Below are 23356 nucleotides of genomic sequence, written 5' to 3' on the forward strand. Positions count from 1 at the left end.
ACAAGAGATTAGGTTGCAAATTATTTCTCTGTAGAAAGGTTCTCACCAGTGCCTGGAGAGTCATAACGTCTCTTTCACATGAAACACCTCTTTAACCAAATGCACTGAACATTGTGAACTGTAACATGCATGGAATACTTGTATTTAGGAAAGCTGATGGTGAGGAAACTTGAAAGAAAATTCTGTTTCCATCAGAGATACATATATCTATACCCCATAATTTCCTCATAACTTACACTTCAAAGCCATACAGAACACAGTTTTTTGGTTACATTTAAGTGTTATAAATCATGTATTCTAAGCAACAACACTCATGTTCCCATTTATTATTATTTTCATTAGAATGATGGAATTCGAGAATGTGAAATACATTCTTGTCAGCAAGATTAAAACTGCATTTAATTATATAAGAAAGTCTGATATATTCGTCTTCACCAGTTCAGTACTAGGCAAAATAAAATGGCGGAAATAATAATAGATCTTAAACAAATATAATGAATACTGAAAATCTGGTATTATTCATCTTCCAGTTCGGTATTGGATATGATTATATAGCAAAAATTAATAATATAGCTTAAAGAAATGCAATTACGATTGAAAATCTTATGTTCACGTTCACCAGTTCAGTACAGGTGGGATTATATGGCAAAAGTAAGAGAAGGAATACACTTATAACAACAAAAGTGAATACCGATGTAACAAAAATGAGATAGGTAATGAAAATACGACAGAATCTGTTGTGGACTGACAGGGGGCTTATAAATATTGCCAATAAAGCCATGTGCAGTATATATGTATAGTTTATTAACATTTATTCATTTTGTTGACTATGAAAAAGCATACAACTTAAACTGGGAAAAGCTATGGTAGATTTCATTGGTGGAGAACACATCAACACAACTTTTAAAACTGCTTGAGTCTGAAAAAAAAACACACACATAAAGATATGCATAAAATGAAATTAGGAGTAAATTTCAGAACCAATCAACATTAACAAATGACTAACACAAGGAGGTGAGTTATGACCAGACTTTGTTAACATTCACATTAATAAAGCAATAAAACAATGGAAGAGAGCTGCTATAACTGACATCCAATTGACCTCTGGTAAAAGAATTTAAACGGTGCAATATATGGATGATGAGGTTATAACAGCAAAATCTGATAAGTTACAAATAGCAGTAAATGAGCAAACAAAAAGCATACTCCGTGGTTCTAGTCTGAAAGCGAACTATACAGACCGAGTGACCGCCGCTTGATGGCAAAGTTAGTGCCAACTTTAGCAGATGGAGGGTGTCACGTGGTCAGTGCAACGAATACCCACGGCAGTTAATTTCGGTTTTCTACACCAGAGCTGATGTTTCCTTGAAATATATCCTCAATTATCCTCACGAGGCTTAGTTGACCCTGTTTCAGACTCACTACTCTCAGAAAATCTGGTAGCGTCGGGAATTGAACCTGGACCTCTGGATCTGTAGCCATGAACACTAAGACTACAGAGGTGGCCAATGGCAGTAAATGAACTATTAAGAAACATAAAAAGGATCAAACTAAAAAGGAAAGAAAATTATAGAACAAGTTTCTAATTTTAATTACTTGGGATATATAATATTAGATGATGACAGTGATATTAGTATTAAGCTACAAAGATGTGATAAACTGAATGGTATGATTAAAGGTCACTTTTGCAAACATATGACAACAGAGACAAAATTACAAAAATATATAACATTACATATAAAGTAGCTTTGTGCTATGGAGTGAAAAATGGATTGTAAACAACACAAACACCCCAAAACTGGAAGCTACATAAATGATATTCCTGAGACCACCAGGGAAATACTGACATTCATAACAAGTTAATTGCTCAACCTAATAGAAGATATGAATTATATTTACCCAAACTAGCTTTTCAATATCAATCCCAGCGATGACAGGATGCTGGACAACCCAGGTGAAGGTGGACAGATCAAGAATATCCTGAGCTTCAAATAACCAGTCGTAGACTTAACAAATGTTTGTGTTCATGAAGAATTCTTCACATTACACAGCAAAACACATTTAATAAAATTCTTTATTGGGATCCGTCGTAATAAAACAATGAAACGGTCTAGGGCAATATCACCTTAGCTACATGTTTCGGCTTTTCAAGCCATCATCAGGCAAATACATGGTTACTACAGTCACATACTATTGAACTGCATTTCAATGTGATGGTACAGTGGAGCTAGATGCTTGACAACTTTTACATGATAATAATACAAGGTACAAAAATACAAATAAACTATAAAATTGTTATAAAATGAAAGTTATACAATAAATGTGGTTACAAACTATTCATGTAATGTTTCATACTATGATGTCAGTTGTTGCTATCTTGTTGTTTCATTCCAGCGGATATATAGCGGTATATTCATTGACTTGTACACGTATAGTTAACTGCTTGGAGGCCTGTGGTATTAGTGCAGTATTATTTGGTATTTATTGTTTAACCGGTGCTTCATTGTACTGCGTATTTTGTCCACTATGGTTGGAATATATGGTTATGTTTAATACATGGATATACTTGCATCTTTAACATAATTAGGTTTTACCAAGCAGGTTGGTAACATTCCACATTTTTTTTGTGGGGTGCTTTGTTTGAGGCTTCACTCGAACACCAACCATAATTACAGGTTTTTCGTGAATTTTCTCATGCCCTCCACCAAAATTCCTGATACCTCAATTAAACCACAATTACTTCCTTCTAAATCCTCTCCTATTCGCACATCATTATACAAAATCAGTGTTCTATAAGTAACATATGACATCATCGTAAAATAAACCACCAACAAGTTAAGTAGCCGCAAGATCCATCTAAATCAAAATCGCTATATCACATACTTAAAACATTTGCTCTCTGCCCAGTGTGCGTACGATGATGGTTTGTGAGAGTAAACCTCCTTGAGAATGTTGCATTGCATATATTGCAAGCAAAAGGTTTCTCACCAGTGTGCGTTCGATAATGTTCTTTTAAATAATATTTTGTTGAGAATGGCTTATTACATGTTTCACAATTATAAAATTCCCTGGTTGTGTGCGAACGGTAGTGCTTATTCAAAGAATCTCTTCTTGTAAATTTTGTATCACATACGTCACAAATATATGGCTTTTCCCCTGTGTGAACGCGATAATGGTACGTCAGTTTGTACTTTTTTGAATACATTTTGTTGCATACTGAGCAGCTGTAAGGCTTTGCACCCACATGCAGTTTTTTATGCTTCATTAGAAGATCTTTCTTGGAGAACTTCAATGAACATATATCACAACTGAGAGCCTTCCCATCTGTGTGCAAAACATAATGATTTTTTAACGAAATTGTGTGCTTGAACAACTTGTCACACACATCGCATTTGTAGGGTTTCTCTCCTGTATGGACACGCAAATGTTTCTTCAATGTGCAGGCTTGTATGAAACGCTTCTTGCAAGATTCACACTGAAAAGGCTTTTCACCTGTATGAGTTCGAAAATGTCGCTTTAGGTGGCCACTTTTTGAAAACTGCCTGTTGCATACTTCACATTTATGCTTCTTAATGCGGGTACAAGTTGACAGATTCTGTGTTAAAATGTCAACTTTATCTGAGATGTTTAAATTTCCACTGTCTGATTCAGTAGCATGCTGACTGTTGAAATGCATGTAATCTGAACAGACACCTAAAACAGTTTCATCTTGTGGACTGGTCACTTGCCTTCCACTGAAAAAGAGAATAAAGTAGGTAAGAAGGCTTTGATTTTATGCTTACACTATACAAATAACATCCAACACCTGCAGAAAGTGCAAGAGACGGAGGAAATTTCAACTGTGTCTTCAGGCTACAGTACAAAGACACCTGACACATAATCTCCTTCAAAGTGCAGAAACTAAAAGCACTTCACAAAAAGGTGTACTCTATACCAGCCATGGGAACTTAGTTACATAAAATAGATTTTAATATTGTAGGATTTGAGGTTCTCACAGTGGTGGTTGTGAAGTATTCAGTCTTCTTGGAATATAATGCCATGTAGTCTGCCAAAAAGTCAACGAACATTTAAGAAAAAAAAATGCCTTCTCCATCATCAGGGTTCACAGGTGTACCAAGAAACCAATATGAAGCAGGAAGCAAGCATCTCTGCTTGAGCTGCATGTTCCCTCCAAAACGTCTAGTGACTTTTATTGGATTACCACTTGCATGAAGTTATTGTAAGGAACTGAAATACAAATAATCCGGTCTGCACTGTATTTTCTTTTCTTCACCCAACTCTTAGCAAGACACAAATAACATTCCTTTAAGAGGTATTTACAAATTCCGTCATTGTAAGACCCACATCCAATCTCTAGTGAAAAATCAAGCCCAGTACAAGGACTACGTCTGAGACAGAAGCCAAATTTGTAACGAATATAGCCAGAGTGTTTTGCCACCCTTATGCAGCAAATTTCTTGATGAGCCTTCACTCTGGTGCACTATGTTATAACAAATATAAACAATACTGAGAATCATTCTGATTATAATGAAGGCAAAGTTTCCGCTGCTTATATATTTCTGTATTTTTTATTTACTTAAGTACTTTGGCTTCTTTTAAAGAGCATAACATGCCACAATTTAGACTGAAGCAATATAACTAGACCACTATAAGTAAATACAATTTGTTAATTTCATTCTTCACTTCAATTATTGTGATATCTTGCTTTTCAAAACATGTGATGGTATGGAAAAAGGTTTTAATTGACTGGCAATGAAATGTAAGAGGGTGAGTGAAAGTAGATTTTCCAAGAAATTCTGAAGGCTGACTGGACACTTCTCAAGGGAAAGAGAATAAGACTCTAATGCAGGGAAAATATCAATAATTCTCTGTACTGTAAGTAAGAGGGAGAGCCATTTTGTCTTACTATGACTCAAAACAGTTTCATACTCTGTTTCAATGAATTCACAAAATGATTTCATTCCTCCTGTCATTTCAATAACAGAAATGTTTATACTGTAGTGTGTAGACCCGTTACTAGATAGCAACTGCAAACAAACAGGTTCCCATGGCAACAAATCAAAAATCAACAACAAAGGAGCTGTTGAAAGCCGTGGCTGTTGCCACACAATGGCAAGGTAAAAATGTCTCTGCATCAACAGCTGAACTACAACAATAGAAAAGCTGTATTTTCTACATGGTCTGTGCCAAGGGGTTACAAGAGAGAAGAAGTTTAGAACTGAGTTCAGTTGAATGTCAGTCTTTGAAGAGAACACTAGGTGGTCTGTGTGAAATGGATGCCATCTTGGGAGTTAGTCAATTGAAGCACGAACAGAACTGTAAGGGAGTCTGTGAGGAAGACTTAGTTCAGTTGTGGGATATCTGCTAGATGGTAAGGATGTAAGTGGACTGTGTTAAAATCCATTGCCAGGAAATGACTAGTGAAGACTGAGAATACTTTATGTGTACTGTAGTTACAGTGATATTTGGAGTGATTAATTCAGTGACTGTTATAGTTGCTTGTAGTTACAATCTGTAAGTGGTCGATAAATCCAATTACCGATCCAAATCCCATCTATAGTCACCCATCATCACACACTTCATGTTCCTCTGTTAGTAACCAATCCTTCACTGTGGTAATATCAGACACCGCTTCCTGCTAGACATAACAATATTAACGATATACTCACCTGTCAACATACATTTCATGTTCGTCTGTTGTTATCTCATCCTTCACTTCCTCCTTGATTGCTGTGCCATTCAATGCCTCAACCTGTTACAGAAAGGAAATGTTATGCGGTTTAGAATGCACACCACTGATGTTCAAATTTAGACATTGGTGAACTGGACATCAAATACAAAATATGAGGTGGTCATAACCAGTTTCTTTCCTCAGTCTCCAACCTCTTTATGTGTATCTTCAACTATTCTCACACACCACTCAATACCACATGAGCTCCCGAATTGATACTTCGTAAATAACTTTAACTACTCCCATTGCCAAAATTAATAACATACGAATTTAACTGAAAGTATCAAATTAATGGAAGAAAAAAAACTCACATTATTTTCGACCTTCAAGAACGGCGACATCAATAACAGGGGATCCTTCATATCAATAAAATTAACTTCGGTCAAGGAGGAACTTGGTGAAGTTCTTTCTTCTGAAATGGGTTCAACTTTTATAAATTCCGTGTTGAGCTGAAAAACAATGATTTCCAGTCTGATTATTATTACCCTGTCCCATTATGTGAATTACACACAGTCGTAGAAAAGGAAGCCTACCTTCGGTATATTCTCCATTATACAGGGAACTGATGATACAGAATGCTCTATCAGTTGATATTTGTAAGGTAAGGACATTAGTGCATTTCGTCATGGGAGCGTGGGTCCAATTTAATTAAATCCACGGCCTTCTGCAGACCTCAATAGCGCTCAATAGTTGTCACTAGGCCTTTGACAAATGAAACAGAAGACACAAATAATAAATCTTCTTGAACTAACAAAACATGCTATTAAAGCAACAGTACTGTAACATATCGAAGATTAGCGCCAACGTAAACGAAACGTAAGAACACTGTCTACGGTCCAGAAATACTAAGTCACGTGTACATTAGCTACACTTTTGAGTTGTTATGTGTAACAGTACACGTTATTTTTGAGGTCTTCCATTCAAAAGTAACAAGCAGAGTAGGTTACGCACCACATGTGGTCTTTATGGTCTTTACGAATACTATATCGTTTCAGTAACACTATGAAAACTTCAACTTACACATCACCCCCTTCTGTGCCACTTAGATCATGCCCTTTGGAAGTGAGCCCTTCAGTTGAAGCTAGCAATTGTTCACAGGCAAAATTGTCAGCGTGTTATTGATTCTAAATGTTCATTACCGTATTCACAAGAGCCTGCCACTGGTATCTACCTTTGGCCAGTTTAATTCAGTCCACCCTCTCGCCCTAACCTATTTAATAAGTCATATCCCCCACCCCACTACTTGCAGGTTTTCCTACCAAATCCCTATGTTCACTCTTCTCCCACGCATGTTGCATGCCCTGACCATCTCATCCTCATTCATGATCATTCTAATTATATATTATGAAATGTACAAGTTATAAATCTCCTGATTAACTCATTTTCACCATCCTCCCATTATTTCCTGCCTCTTTCATCTGTATATTTTCTGCTGCATCTTGATTTCAGATATCCACAGTCTGTGTTCTCCTCTCAAAGTCAGAGACAAAGTTCCATACCCATACAAAACTACAAGTAAAATTATAATTTTGTTTTAATTTTTACGTTTTTAGGCAGCAGATAAGAGAAATGGTTCTGAACTGGATAATAGCATGCATGATTCAAACTTAATCTTACTTTTAATTATTTCGGTGACCAGATTTTGTGTGAAAAAGAAAAGGCAGTGCAAACTACAGTTGTCAGTATGTGGTACCTTATTTCATGAGTCCATGCTTCTTCAGTTGCTACTGCCTATTTTTAGGTTTTAATTTGTTTCATAAAATATTCGATGACCCTTCAGGTGTTATGACAAATCTGGATTTTTGTGCGTCTGTCCTTGGTACTGTTGATATGTGCTTCCAAATCATAACTTCCTTTGTTTACTTTGGGCGTGAAAGTCTTGCATATAATGCAGTCTATTTCATTTTTGTTTCTCCTAGCTTTTAAGCAAGGATTTTTTTTAAGTTCACTGTTAAATGTATGCATGTACACTTATCCTTGTACATTATGAAAATACAAGACAAATTTGGCAAAACTACACAGTTGAACTTATATTTACAAAACTTGCAATATGCAGGCTCAAACACAGCAATTAGTTTGGCTTCTTTCTCTCTTCTGGAATTGTAACTACTGAGCGCACACTGACAAAGTGCCTGCAAATATCTATCAATGCATATAAAAATTACCTGATTTAATTACAACATGACATTTGCAGTTCTACCACTGTTGCAGGTGCAGGCACATAACTCTGCAACGGCACTTCAGACATACTGCTTGCATTAAAAAAAAAAAAAAATAGCAGACTTCAACTGTTACTCACTCACAAGCACTCTAAATGTGTTTGTATGCTTAATTTTTCTGAAACAAGATGATGTTACTGAAGGTTTTAAGTATGTAAGAAGAGAATTTATAAAAAAATACATTTTATCAATTTAACAGAAAAGAGCCACGACATAAAACATTACCCTTAAAAGGGCATGTTTGGCAAAAAGTGGACTTCTAGTCACCCTATCTTAATATTTACAGGAATAAAATTTTGATTGGCTATTATTGTTCCAAAACATTTTAACTTTGCCACATTTTCAAAGAATCTATTACCTGTCTTTATATTATGAATTTGTCCTGCATGCTGGTGCCCAGAATCATTGTATACTGTACTTATCAAGTGTTATCCGTAGTCCATTGAAAATCAACAAAAGTTTCAGAGGAACACATCACATCCATTTTCAGGTTCAAAGCAATAAATCAAGCAAGAAACCAGCATGAGACAGGTAACAAGCAGAGCATTTTGTTGACTGACTATATGATCCCCGATGATATGGCCCTTCATAACCACTGTTGTGAGAACCTTAAGCCCTACATACACATAGTTTTTTGTGTGTTTACTTCTAGATGAGTCCCCTTCCAAGTGTCTATTAGAGCTTGTTTTTTAATTTGTAGTATTCATTTATCCACGATAAATTAACATGATCAATATAGACCAAAAGTTTGTTTGTTCCAGTCAATTTGAATCCTGACAGGTTTTCTTGGACTTTCCTAATGGCATATTCTAAAACAAAGACAATAAAGCATCCTTTGTCTCAGACCTGTTTGCATATGAAACATACTAGACATTTAAGTTTTGAGGTTTTCACGGCGAAGACTATGATTCACTGGCCGTTTCCCCCCCCCCCCTTCACCCACCAGACCATATATGGCCCTAATCGCTCTTCACTGTTCCCATCGGTTCCCCCTCTCCCTACCCCCCCTGCCTACTTCCTATATAAAGCAGCGCTTTTCACTTCCTAATCATAATGACAGACCCGACCTCTCATCAGAGAGGGCGCCCCACATAGACAAGACAATAACTTCCATTCAAAAGAAATATCTGGTCATGAGCCCCAAGACAGACTGACTGACCGTCAGTTGTAACATGACCATGACCTTGACCTTCCTAATCATTACAGCTACTGCTCTCTGTATTCGCAATGCAATTCACCTGCCCTGAAGATGGAGGCGATACGTTCCTCTGAAACGTCTGCTAAAACAAAGAATACACGGTGCCAGATCCCAGAAGACGACTTTCTTCATATTAGACAAATGTTTGCCTGTACAGGCCTTACTATAGGTCTCATTTTAATTAGCCCAGATGGTTTCATGGTTATACTAAACTCAATGACAACATGCAGTACTTTCTTTGTATCTGAACACAGGCTTTCTTTAAGCCTATGAATAGCTGATATTCTGCTCCCATTTTGTTCTCCAGTATCTATGGATGCAAGCAAGCTAATCAATAGCTGGTTTGTTACTCGTATATATATGAAGTTGACTGTAGTGATATGCCTTGACAACTGCTAGTCAGTTTTATCACACTTCTTGTAAATACATATAACAGACTCCTTCCACCACTATGGGAATTCTTTCTTACACCAAGTAGAATTAATAAGATCATGGATCTCTGAATGTAATATTTAACTTCCTGCTTGATCAGTTCTGCCATAATTTGATCAATACTGAAGGATTTACACTTCTTTAACGTTTAAATAGCAATTTCAACCTCAAAATAACTTGACTAAGATACTAACGATTCAGCTGCATGTACATCCAGCTGCCTAATGTTACTAACCCCTTCAACAGATGAGAAAAAGTAATTCATCATCTATTCAAGACACTGTAGGAATCTTCAAGCAATCATCACCTGCATGCTTTACCAAGTTATTTCTAGGATGGTAATCCTTCTTGAATTCGTTTATGCCTCTGTGTCCTTATTTTTACTGTTTCTTGCAAGCCCATTAATATGATTTTTCTGATATTCACCCCCCCCCCCCCTTTTTTCCTGAAATGCCTACTAGTTTCACATCTAACATCATTCTGATTCTCATCATTGCAATTTGGATTGTTTCTGTTTATCTAATAGATTTTAAAACATCCTTCATTTAACCCTTGCTTATGCTAGTTCATAATAACCCATACTCTCTTTGGCTAAAATTTTATATTCACTATAACAGACTCACAAGTGCTCTTGATGTTCTCATCATCAGCTAAGTTTTCCAGAGGTGTGAAACTGTTTGGGATTTTAACCAGATACTGTTCTTTACCTTCCACATAGCATAATTTCTTAAGACTAAATCTCTCCATTAAAATGTGTCAATTCTTGTTGCTTGTTTACTTATTGATAGCCTCTCCTTAACTTCTGCAATCATCAGATAGTGATTGGTATCACAGTCAACTTCTCCGGAAGATCGGACATGAAGTATATTTGAATGTTGCCTCCTGTCTATCAAAATGTGATCAATCTGTGTGTCTTTTCACTTTCACATTCCTAAGTTGGGTTATAAGTTCTGGAATGTGGCAACAGTGTACTCTTGGTAAGTTCCTCACTGTCAGTTTTAAAAATTTCCTCTACCTACTTTGATACTGAAATCTCCTAAGAGAATTTTCATGCAGTAGTTAGAGAACTGATTGAATACACACTTCCTCACAGAAGCTATCCTTTGTATCATCAATTTTATCCTCCAGTGATATCACATCAGTTACCTCTTATTATTATATAAGACAACCTACCAATAACAAATTTTATACTCTTAATTGCTGAGATGATTCACTTATGTACACGCGACTTACTGTATAAAGTAAAGGTATCTCTGTAACAGGCCATGGAGACCCATAGGATTGTGAGATGTTGAGGTTCCCACATTTTCTAGACAATCGGCTCATAGATGGCAGTAAGGTTGTCAGCCTTATGTGCCGGCTGCCCTTTACCCTCAAGAATATTCCTGGTACTCATCTGTTAGAGGCTGAGTCAACCCCAGGGCCATAGTGCACCTGAAAGGATTAGGTAAATTGAAAAATCTACCTCTTCAGGATTCGATCCCGCGACCTTCCAGCTTGTAGCACCTTCCTGTACTCCTACTAAATCTTTGTAGTTTTTCTTGCAACTGTTTTTGGTGAACCTGCCTTTTAAGTCTCCTTACATTAAACATACCAAATCTAACATCCATTTTCACTTTGCTTAGGTCATTCCAAACAACCTTCAAAGTCTGAGGCCCTGTATAACATTTTACAAGCGTTTTTTTTTATGTTGAATTGTCAGCCCGACGGCCAAAACTCAAGTTGGCAATGACTGGCGAACATATAAAGGATCTTATGTGTGCTGAGTACAGTGATTTGTAGAAGCGCAGATCCAAACACCACATCTAGTCATTAACACATGAAAATATATTGCAAAATGATAAAAGTCATATATGACTGTGTAATGCATACAGAATTATGCTATTTGTCTTGCAGGTCATTATGAGATCCAGGAATGACATTACAATATCCAAACTTACTTGTCTTCACCTGAGGCCTTGGGAATACGTGTTTCAGTTTCTGGAGCAAAACTTTAGAGAACTTTACCTTTCAATCTTGGTTTCCATGAAACCAGTTTACTTCTATTACCTACATTTAGTGGCATTCATCTGTATTTATTTGAAAGTGAACACAGCTTCACTGCTGACTGCATTCCATCTGAACACTTTTTTTCTCCAGACAGAATATCCACTTTTAATCAAGTTGTCTTATACTACACGTATTTAGGGAGTTCAGACTTTTAAATTTGGTCACTGGCTGATTAACATAATATTTTTTTACATTTCGTCAGCCATGCTTTATAGCAGCAGAAAATGTTGCTACAAATTATCAAGATGGAGCCTTTTAGTAACTCAATTATAATAATAATGGGGGGGGGGAGAGAACTGTGACAATTATCTCTGTAAGCTCAGAATAATGGGCAACTATGGAATTCACATGGATGCGATTTTTTAATAATAAAATCCAGAGAGACAAACTAACAAAGATAAAAATCACTCTCAAAAACTTCAATTTGTAAAATTTCACAAACATGGATTATATGTATGTAACAAAACAGAAAAGTATATGCAAAAAAAAAAAAACAGTTTTAACACATAAGACATACTGAACCCTCCGCATTTGTGACCCTATCATTCACAAAATTTAAGATATGTCTAATGTATGCCTACTCTATATTTCTACCCCCTTGGCCTCACAAACATGTGAGTTGCCAACACAGTACGGCAGTATGGTACACAGCCATGCAGGAATGCACAGCTCCCCTACTTCAGTCTTGGAGACTCAGATGGCATTGCATAACAAATGACCATCACCAAGTTTCTTAAGCATTAACACTCTGTACCAGCCACCCCTGACTGACTTCTATCACCCTCTTTGGAGGATACATCCTGACTTCACCACAATATTATTATATTATTATAATTACTAATATGTACATGTACAATATATAATAAAATGGTAAAGCTATCCCTGTGATAGGCTGTGGAGGCTCACTGCATTGTGAGACACTGATGCTCCCACATCTTCTAGACAATCAGTTCACAGATGGTGGTGAGGCTGTCAGTCTCACGCAACAGCCGCCCTTTACCCCAGGAAGATACCTGGTATTCATTCCTGTTACATGCTAAGCTGACCCCAGGGCCATAATGCAGCTGGAAGGATTAGGTCAACTGAAAAATCCAATGGCTTCATCAAGAATCGAACCCATATCATTGTTTACCGATTTGTATCTATGTTCTCATAAACTTACCTTATCCCTATGTTGTGTCATGCCATAAAACCAACCCCAATTCTTCCACTTAATTATAGTCTCAATATACAGATACCATACATTTTCATTAGTTTACATAAATGTAACCCTTTCGAATGTGGAGGGTTTAATATATAAACCACAAAATATGATTACACTAGTGGAATACCCTTTGAGAAGCTAACAATTCACATCTCTAGATGTACATTTCCACAGATAACCCATTTATCCATTCTTATATATTAAAGCCCTAGAGCAGGCATGTCCAACGCATTGATTGCAATTGACTGGTCGATCTCATAGGCCTATAAGTAAATTATACATGAAAAGCATGTAAATTCATTTGTAATATAATGATTATATTCAGATTCTTAAGGGAAAATACATATTAAAGCAGTCTGTACTTTCAATGTATGTTGCTTTTACAACAAACATCATGTGTCATGTTATTTTTACCAATATTGTTGCTTAAAGCAAGGTACTACGATAGGAGGGGGGGGGGGTTGATCACTGGCAGTTTTGACACTAAAAAAGTCGAGCACAACCTGTTTGAAGTTGGACATGCCTGCCCTAGAGGAATACTTTGTAACTACAGTTTCACTCGATATAAATGCTGAAAAGTTCTAGACAGTTTCACAGGAATCAGTTATGCTGGCTAGTCTAGAAATAGCCTTTCCTGGGAAAGGCCAACACTGCAATACTCAATGAAATATACTTTCCACTATCATTTACTGTTGCCATCTTCTGATCCTACCATAATTAACAGACTAGTTCAGCATTTTCCTTTTGTGCAAATTACATAACAATAAATAGACAAACACTGACCTGCTTATGCTAATTAAATAAAGAAAATGTATGAACCACAAAGTTAGTAGAAAGTCCGTTGAGTGTAACAATTTGTAGGTCACTTTTTATTATTATTTCTGCCTTACATGTTTCGGTTTGACACAACCATCATCAGAGGCACTTGCTATAATTATGGAAACACTGTCGCTGTTTTTGATGTTCACAATTATGTTTGTCGTGTGGACGTTGCTACAATATGTTGACGTGTAAAAGCACAAAACGTCACACAACAAACATAATTGTGAACATCAAAAACAGCGACAGTGTTTCTATAATTATAGCAAGTGCCTCTGATGATGGTTGTGTCAAACCGAAACATGTAAGGCAGAAATAATAATAAAAAGTGACCTACAAATTGTTACACTCGACGGACTTTCTACTAACTTTGTGATTGATAGTGTAACGGACCAAAATGAAACAATTAAAAAAATGTATGAATATAACATACAGACATGTGAATAACTGAAGAAATGTACACCTCAAAAAATGGGAGGATCTAGCAAACATGAACTTAATTACAAAGCTGACAATACAATATCAATCAAATGTGAAACATATCGGCACAACGCGCTTATATGCTACGTCAAAGAGTTTACAAATATAAAACTTAGAACTCTACTGTGCATAGTGACCCACAAGGGAGTTACGGTGAAGCATTTTAGAGTTCAGATTCTTATCAGTCGAGTGAGTGCGGGTGTGTTCTACAAGTGTAGAACGCTGTCTGAAACTTTTGTTGCATATGGTACAAGAGTAAGGTTTATCTCCAGTATGGATATAAGTATGTTGCACAAGGGTGCTACGGTGAGAGAAACTTTTGTGGCATATTTCACAGCTGAATGGCTTAATTCCGGTATGTGTTCGACTATGTTCCTGCAGAGTTGCACGTTGTGTAAACGTCTTTTTGCATACTTCACAGCTAAAAGGCTTGTCTCCTGTGTGTGTCCAAGTGTGGAGCAAAAGATGTGCACGTTGCCTAAAACTTTTCTCACAAACTTGACAAGTGAAGGGTTTATGTCCTGTATGAATTCGTGAGTGAGTTACAAGATTTCCGTGTTGGGTGAACTGCTTTTTACATACGTCACAGCGGAAAGGCTTATCTCCTGTGTGAGTGTGGGAATGATCAGAGAGCGACTTACGATGATTGAACCTTTTGTTGCAAATATTGCAGCTGAATGGTTTCGCACCAGTGTGGATACGAGTATGTGCTACAAGAGATGCACGATCTATATAAGCATTATTACAGACCTCGCAGCTGAATCGTTTCTCTCCAGTGTGAATTCGGGTGTGACGAACAAGGTTGGCACGCCTTGGGAACAACTTCTCACATACCTCACACTTGAAAGGCCCAAGAGGTTTTGTGAGATTTGATCTTCTGTTGCATACTTCACGGATGAATGGCTCACCTGGGTGAAACGTACGTGCATGATGTGCAAGGGAGTTACTGTGGCCAAACCGTTTGTTGCATATCTTGCAGCTGTAAGGCTTATCACCTGTATGGGTGCGTGTGTGGGTCATGAGGTGGTGACGAAGCCTGAATGTTTTGCTGCACACTTCACAGCTAAAGGGTTTATCTCCTGTGTGGATGCATGCGTGTGCTACTAGGTTCCCACTAGTTGAAAAGCATTTCCCACAGATATCACATTCATGAACCTTCTTCCCTTTGTTCTGGTCATATTTTCTTGCTGAATATCCATTACTTTTAGTTTCACATTCCAAATCCTTCATTCCTGTGACAACGGAACTGCTCAAGTCTCTATGTGTGTCTGCATACACATGACTGACATCAGCTTCTGTAATGTTTTTCTGCTGACTGTCAATACACACACTGACATCTGTTGTTTCAGTGCCTTTGGCAGCAGTAAGATTATGCAGATGCTCCCCACTGTTAAAAAAGAAAGAGGCTTTAAATAAACAAACTGCAGAGACAGTTAACAGTTTCTGCAGTGTCAACACAACTGTTACATGTGAAAAATTATACACTGCAGACTGGAAGCTGGTCTAACGCTTGGAGCAGGCAAAGCAGTGCTCCTGTGTGGGAATCTGGAAATGTGACCACAAGTTTGAAAATAAAATCAATACTTTAATGAAGCATCATTATTATACTCTGACCTTATTCAATGGTAAATAATCTTTGCATGTGATACAGCATCAAGATATATTGCACAAGCTAATGTGTAAGTGTACAGACAAAGGAAAGAGAACATAATATCCACAATCACTTTACATAACACTTGCTCACTCAAAGAGAAATGTAAACTGGCTGACAGTACAAATACTTTCAGTAGATGGCTACAATTACGAGGCAAAAATATTCTGATGTTCCACTAGTTCAAAATAATAGAAAATATTACAAGTGCTTGTGGATCAACAGAGACAAGCAAATTTTCCTGTCACCCATTGCCAACTACATTTCCTGTTAGCTTGTGTGTATGAAGAATGGGATGTTCCACTTACACAAATCTGCTACTTTCATGAAAAAACTTCATGTGATTTTCACCCTTTTCTGGTCTTTTGCATATTTTCATTTTCTGTCTCAAGATCAAAATGATGTATTTTCATGTTAGTTCTTCCATGGGAGTCTTCTTATGTATAAAAAACAACTGATTGATGGGTCGAAAGATTTTGGATACAATGTAATGCAAACAGGGCACACGGTAGTGCAGTTGGTTGAGGCACTATGCTACAAGCTGGAAGGTTGTGGGTTTGAGTCCCGATGAGGTAGATTTTTTTCAATTTACCTAATCCTTCCAGCTACATTATGGCCCTGGGGTTAAGTAGGAATCTTCCTGGGGGTAAAGGGCGGCCGGTGCATAGGGCTGACAACCTTAATGCCATCTGTGAGCCAATTGTCTAGAGAAAATGTGGGAGCCTTGACGTCTCACAACCCTATGGGCCTTCATAGCCTGTTACAGGGACAGCTTTACTTTTTCTTTTATGTAATGCAATCACAAATTCAACTAGCCTCTCCCACAATCAGCATCACCACCAGCATAATGCCACCTGCATGAGGACAATGGGCAGTGCTGCTAGCAGCAGCTGAGAGAACTATCAAAGTCTGTTGGTTTCATGGAAATTATGGATGCTTGGATACCAGATAAGCAGTTTACAATTTTCATTTCATGCATCCTGTTGTGTTATAATATATAATTTCTTTATTAAAACGGTCACAACACAACTATATTAAGGTCAGTGCCAAGTACACCACTGAACCGCAGTACTAGTAAAATTGGACACAATAATACTATTAATTATATTAAAATACTTGGCATAATGAAAGTACAATAAATTAGACTATATAAAACGAAAGTTATAGTATAAAACAAGATTAAAATTCTTCAAGTGATGTTTTCCATCATCGAGTCAGTTGTTGGTTTTTTGTGATTTTGTTGTGTTCCCACAGACAAATTGGAGTATTCTATATTTTTTGTGTATATATAATAAACTGTTTTGGAGGCTCGTGATGTAGATGTAGTAATATTAATGTCAATCTGAAAATGATATGAGAGTAATAGTATTAAATTTTGTTATAATTAACAATTGATTTTGGTATTGAAGATATAGTGTATTATTTACTTACTATTTAGTCGGTGCCTCATCTTACAAAGTAGCGTGCGTTCTGTAGGGAATGTAAACGACAGAAGGGCTGCACACTGAAATACAGCCATTCAGAACATGCAGCAGACGTTATCTGCAGTATATAATGCTGAAACATATACCCGATTTTTATGATGTCCCCAAAAAAAAAGGGAATTTAGGTCAGGTGAATGACTTGATCAGAATAGTGGTTCCTACCTTCCTAATCCATTGTCCGGTATAAGTGGTCTCAAGGTAGTGTCTGGTGGTTTGAGTGAAACGGTTAGGGTGCTGTCATGCATGAATCACATGTTTCACTGACTATCCAATGGAACAGTGTCCAATAATTCTGGCAAAGTGTGCTCCAAAATATGATGGCAGCACCAGTAAGTCTATGAGGGAAACACATTGGCCTGTGAAAGTCTCCAATGATACCACCAGCCCAAATGTTAACTGAAAACTGCTGCTGATGTTGGACTGAACTGTACTGTGCAGGTTCACACCACACCAAATGAGCCTACTATGGAAATTTAGTGTGCCATTCCTTGTGAAGCCTGCTTTCTCCACAAAGAGCATGCAGTTGATAAAGAAAGGACATTCACTGTACTGTCAAAGAAACCACTGGCAATTCTTGGTATGGGTGAAAATCAAGCAGACAGATCTTGTACCTACTGCAAATAGTATGGGTACAGTAAATGTTTATGAAAGAGCTATGTGCACCACCGGTTAGGCTGCTTGTCTTCAATAAATGCTGGTGTGGGGATTCTCCTCTACTTCTTGGTACATGCATTTTCACATCAAATATTCATGCACTTCTCCACCTTCCTCAGTCAACTGTAGAAAAGTGAACAGTACCATTATCCCTGATGCAATGATCAATGGCATGAAACATGCGTTTAGAAGTTTATGTTTAACATAATTCTCCATGTGCAACCTTACAGTTGCTGCACCATTACCAAAGGTTTTGCCAAGAACTGTATATCATTGGAATGTGCAGTTATCCAGTTTAAGCACAGATGTACGACGCAACTATGACAAAAGACAGCACTTCACTGTAGGCACAGTTCAGCGGAAGTAACCACCCCATGTCACATGCTTGTGTATGCGGTAAAGCTATCACTGTGACAGGCCAAGGAGGCCCCTAGGGTTGTGAGACATCAAGCCTTCCACATTTTCCAGACAATCAGCTCACAGATGGCAGTGGAGTTGACAGCCTTACGTACAGGCTGCCTTTTACTCCCAGGAAGATTCCTGGTATTCATTTCTGTTAAGATGTTGAGTACACCCCAGGGCCATAGCGTGACTGGAAGGATTAGGTCAATTTAAAAATCCAATAACCCCATCAGGAATATAATCTGCAACCTTCTGGCTTGTAGTATACTGCCTCAAACAACTATGCTACTGTGTGCCCTGCTAGTGTATGGGGGGGGGGACCAAAGTTCCCAGAATTTTGTTCTATAGAGATAACCACTTCCTGTTAAAGCAAATGGGATGGAGTGTGCAGGAGTGGCCTGTGGGGCACGCTGCAACAGGCTGAGATACATTGGTGTGCCGCAGTCAGCTGTGGAGAAACAACCGGATCCTGTGCCATAACAATACACCCCGTCACACCTCCAATACAGTCCAACAGTATTTTTTGCAAAAAACCAAATCCTAACCATCATCCAGGCATCAAATTGTCCATATTTCACTCTGCGTGACTCATGGATCTTCCCAAGACTTGATATGGGAGTCAAAGGTCAACATTTTGTGTCCATGGTGAAAATTAATCAAAATGTGACTGTAGGTCTGAGAGCCATACCAGAAAATGGCTTCCAGCAATTCTAGGACCACAGGAGCAAGTATGTGCAGAAAGACAGTACTTTGGGCATGAGCAGATTCTGTGAACATTTCTGGTTCACATGATAAACTTATGTTCTCAAATGTTCCAAAACTTGGAAATAAAACTCCCGGTTGACAGTCTCACCAGGTGGGACTAACGCTTGGTGCACTGTTCCTTTGCAGTCAAAAAAAAAAAAAAAAGTCTTCACCTCTCATTTTGACATCCACACATTCCTGGAGTGGGGTACAGCTGGAGATTTCCACTGCATGCTCTGCCACTGAAAAACCCAACTTTTGTCCCTAGTGATAAATCTGTTCAATCATTTTTTTTGGTGTGATCTTGATATTAGTTGTGTTGTGACAGATATAATAAAAAGGTTGTCTGTTCAATCATTTGTTATGCCCAACTTTCCGCAAAAGATCAGCATGAATTTCTCCCCCTCTGTTCAGCTGGCTGTAAGTGACAATCTTGGAAGCCATCTTTGCAAAAACTTTCTCCATCCCCAAATTTTCCATCTGTACTGATATTCAGTTCTTCAACAATTATACTGAAAGTAAGGTTGTGATCATTCCACACCACAGTTCTTACCTTTTCAACATTTTCTCCAATTTTGATGCTGTCAGGCTTCCAGGACAGCTGTCAAACTTAATTTCATTCCTTCTTTGGAAACCCATTTACACAGTGCTTGAGGTGGAATGAAAATAGAACCGGGATGGTTTTCCCCTTTTAACAAAAAAGGTATTGTACATTGCATTTACTGCCAAAGAAGTAATGGGATGCTTTTAAGCCATTTAGAAAAGAACCGGGATGTCATCCCGCCGCATCCTGCCCCACCTCAAGCCCTGCATTTACACCATTCAGAAACATATGCTCTTGAAATAGCCTCTTCCCCATGTACTTGCTTTAAAATTTCAAATATCTTGGTTGTTTTTTTTAAACTTTGAACAAAAATGTTATGTCGATTCTTTGTTCAAAATATCATTACCCCTTTCTGTGTCAAGCTATCCAAACATTATTTCTGCTAAAGCACAACAGCTCTGCACTTGCTACACTTGTCAAGACAAGTTGCTACTCTGTAGACTTCAGGCATGTACTCATATATGGTAGCACCTGCCACTGACCACAGAGTGACTCACACTCAGTAGCACTGTCAGTTTTATTCACTGTCAGATCTTGTATAACTGCACTTGCTTTAATCAGCATGCAGAAGGAAATGCTGACCCCTCCCACCCATTAATGTTCCACGATTTAAAGATGTCTTTCATTTAACGTTCAATTTCAGTGACTTCAAGTAAATAATTTCATTATTAAATTTGCTCCATTCACGGTTTTTAGATATACTGTTCAAATTCACAGCTTCCCAGGAATACAGTATATGGGCAGCAATGTCAAAGACATTTCAGGTAAATAAGCAATATTACCAGAAATAGATATTGCACTATGACTGTACTTGGCATTAACAGAGTTGTCACAGGAAAACATACACAAGCAGAATTCCTACACTAATATGAACGTCAGAGCAGTAACCTTACCTGTCTGCATATACTTTAGGTTTCTCTGCTCGTACTTCATTCTTAAATTCATGTTTTACTGTTGTCATATCCTCTGGCTCTTCAAGCTGTGCAAAGAATATTCAGCATGTATCTTATATTTAGGAATTAACTGGGAGGGTATGTACAATAACAAATTTTTAGGTGTTAACATTATCGGAAAGCAGGGCCAAAAGTAAATACATACTGACATATGAAGAAAAGAGGTAAACTTAGGATGAATTCTGTGGGACCTGAATTGTCGAATATTGAAAGGATCATGAACACGCACACACAGATATATGAAGTGTTCTGTGACATACTGGCAAAACTTCAGAAATGTCTTCTACAGGTCATTAGAAGCAAAAATGCCTAATGAACTATGGGTTAATTTGAGCAATTATCAAGTTAAATGCTGCTGGAGCAAGCTGGAACTGCTGTTAACTTGACCATGCTCCTGATGGTACATTGTCTAGGCTAGTGTGGCTGTGCTGTGTTGCAGTATGGTCATAGTTCAAAAGCCTAACAAATTTAAAGCTCTTCGTAATTATTTTCATTGACACCATGTTCCATGCTTGGACTAGCCAATCACACATCATACCAACTGACAGTCTTCTTATCTTTTGTGTTGATCCAAACTCATGTCCACCTTCTGCCATCCATGACGTGTAGAGTTTTCTAACATTGTCTTTGAACGGCTTGTCAACTGACACACTACAGGTCTGTAAAATTGTTGTTAACTGTCCAGAAACAATTGCTATATCAGTGTTAGTGTCCATGAGGTATTTCTTTGTGCCATCCCTTAAATGCCAGTGAAAAATATCCCAAACAAGCAGATATGGTAACTCAAGCGATGTGCAAGGTTGTTGACCCCAAACTGTACATCACTTCACAAGTTTTCTTTTGGTACTGTCTTCCTTTCAGATATCAAGTGTTGTGGTGACTTTCTTCTGCCTACAGTTATTGCAAGCATCACAGCATAAAGCTGTTTTTTTTCCCAACCAGCTGTGCAGATAATTACACTCTTTTCCCCTTTCCATCGACTGCCATGTTTGTTGACATATCAAAGTACAAAGCAATTCGAGCCACACTGCCTATTTGCGATAACAAGTGGATAATGTTTTTTCTCAGTCCAATTACACTGAAATGCTATAACCTTCTCATCAAAATACTTTGGCATTCATTGGCTTTGCGATGTCCATCTTCTAAGTGACATTCCTGTCCTCTTCCTAAAGCAATATATTGGGAAACAACAGAAAAATAACAAAAGAATGTGGCTGGGGTGATGGTACAAATGCAGATCTACTTGCACCTGTCTCGGAGAATCATCATCATACACACTGGCAGTGAAAATGGCTTCATTCCAAATGCTTTGTTAGTGTTCAAACTGGGGACACAATCTGAGTGATTATCATCAGGAAATTAACTATGAAAGATGGCTCACCAAACATTTTTTCTGTCATCAGAATGATCACAATTATCTGGTTAATTAATTTCATCTTCATCTGTACCTGTTCTGCTGTCACTCAGTGAAACTACATGTGGTCACGACTGTTTACCCACAACAGTTGTGGCAAATTCACTGTCCAAAGTTTGAGTTTCACACCTCTAATTATCAGGCATATTAGAAAAAGCATCTACTTATAACCCATATAAAACACCATCAACTTCTACAACTTTCCTGTGCAGAGCCATGTTTCACACTGATGAAAGTGAGGAGCAAATCGGATTCAATGAAGGCTTTGTTTGAGTCTTTATGGTTCTACAAGAGTGGGACCAGTAGGGGTTTGTGTGTGCTGTTTTAAGACATAAACATTAAGCTACAAGCTGCTAATAACCTTGACATAACAGATGGAAATCAGTCTTTGCCTGTAGCCTGATGCTAACTGTTGATTTCAGTCGAGCACTACTTTATCTGGGGAGACAACATTCTGAGCAGGGACCATTTCTAAAAAGCAATGTAATCAGCATTGCAAAGATGATGCCAGCATGATTTTATTTAAATTTGAAACAGAGATGTGTTTGTTAATCCCTCTGGGCACAAAATCAAACACAGCTCATTGTAGTGACAAAGTGCCGTGCTACGCAATGCTGAGGCAGACATGTCCTTGCTTTAAAATCAAAACTAATGTCTTACACAGTGACTCCAATCCCAGCCTGGGAGCTCCTAGGAACTCACAAAATACATGTTTACCATAAAAGAATGTGAATCCTAATACTACCGAACCCGCTATTTACAAACTCTTAAAATCATGGCATCCATCTTAAATGTAGTTCTTTGGCCCTGCACTGTATTCAGAAAATAAGGTTTCAAGGGGTTAACAAGCCTGTTTTTTCTTAATATACTGCTCACACAGTTTCTGTTTCAGGTCACTCTGAGAGAATTCTCGGGTAGTCTTGCAGTATAAGCTCTCTGAGTGGGGCATGACGCACACTGACATATCATGCTGTATGGGCAGACTTGGAATATAGGCACCATGAGCAAGCCCAGGACACTGAAGTAGGCCATTCTTTCAGGACAGTACTCACGTGTAAGCAGTGTGAGAGTGAACATAAAATATACTGGCACACCAGACAGCATGGACAGGTCCTGTTTTTAGACAATGTGATCAAGCAAAGAACACAAAGATTTGTAAAGTGTGTAGTAGAATGATGAATGAAAAACTGAAATGCATTGTGTATTAAATGTAGTTCTTTGACCCTGCACTGTGTTCAGAAAATAAGGTTTCAAGAAATTAACAAATCTTAAGCCTGTTCTTTAATATATATATATATATATATATATATATATACAG

At 37.7% G+C, this 23356-nt stretch overlaps 2 protein-coding genes across 12 annotated transcripts in view; both read right to left on the reverse strand.

The window, feature by feature from the left end:
- Positions 1-2056: 2056 nt before the first annotated feature.
- On the reverse strand, positions 2057-6941 carry LOC111863786 (zinc finger protein 271-like). 2 transcript variants are annotated; one of them, XM_023850477.2, is made up of 5 exons: positions 6752-6941; positions 6265-6433; positions 6043-6180; positions 5670-5752; positions 2057-3734 (listed from the first exon to the last, which is right to left on the reverse strand). In XM_023850477.2, exons 2-5 carry the CDS (start codon positions 6340-6342, stop codon positions 2876-2878), a joined length of 1158 nt encoding a protein of 385 aa, XP_023706245.1. In that variant the 5' UTR covers positions 6343-6433; positions 6752-6941; the 3' UTR covers positions 2057-2875. The 2 variants fall into 2 exon arrangements, with proteins under 2 accessions (XP_023706245.1, XP_023706244.1); XM_023850476.2 differs by having other exon boundaries at positions 6683-6771.
- A 7061-nt stretch (positions 6942-14002) lies between these two features.
- The window catches only part of LOC111863779 (gastrula zinc finger protein XlCGF52.1), a 13779-nt gene continuing 4425 nt past the window's right edge, over positions 14003-23356 (reverse strand). For 7 of the 10 annotated variants that reach the window (XM_023850449.2, XM_023850448.2, XM_023850446.2 and 4 more), the window contains exons 5-6: positions 20565-20650; positions 14003-15519 (exon numbers count right to left, since the gene is read on the reverse strand). In XM_023850449.2, the coding sequence (XP_023706217.1) occupies positions 14253-15519; positions 20565-20650 (1353 nt within the window). In that variant the 3' untranslated portion in view covers positions 14003-14252. Of the gene's footprint in view, positions 15520-19620; positions 19756-20564; positions 20651-23356 lie in introns of those variants that run through there. The other 3 variants (XM_023850453.2, XM_023850452.2, XM_023850451.2) reach the window with 2 other exon arrangements.

The sequence above is a fragment of the Cryptotermes secundus genome, unplaced genomic scaffold, assembly GCF_002891405.2.
Source record: "Cryptotermes secundus unplaced genomic scaffold, Csec_1.0 scaffold572, whole genome shotgun sequence".
Taxonomy (NCBI): Eukaryota; Metazoa; Arthropoda; class Insecta; order Blattodea; family Kalotermitidae; genus Cryptotermes; species Cryptotermes secundus.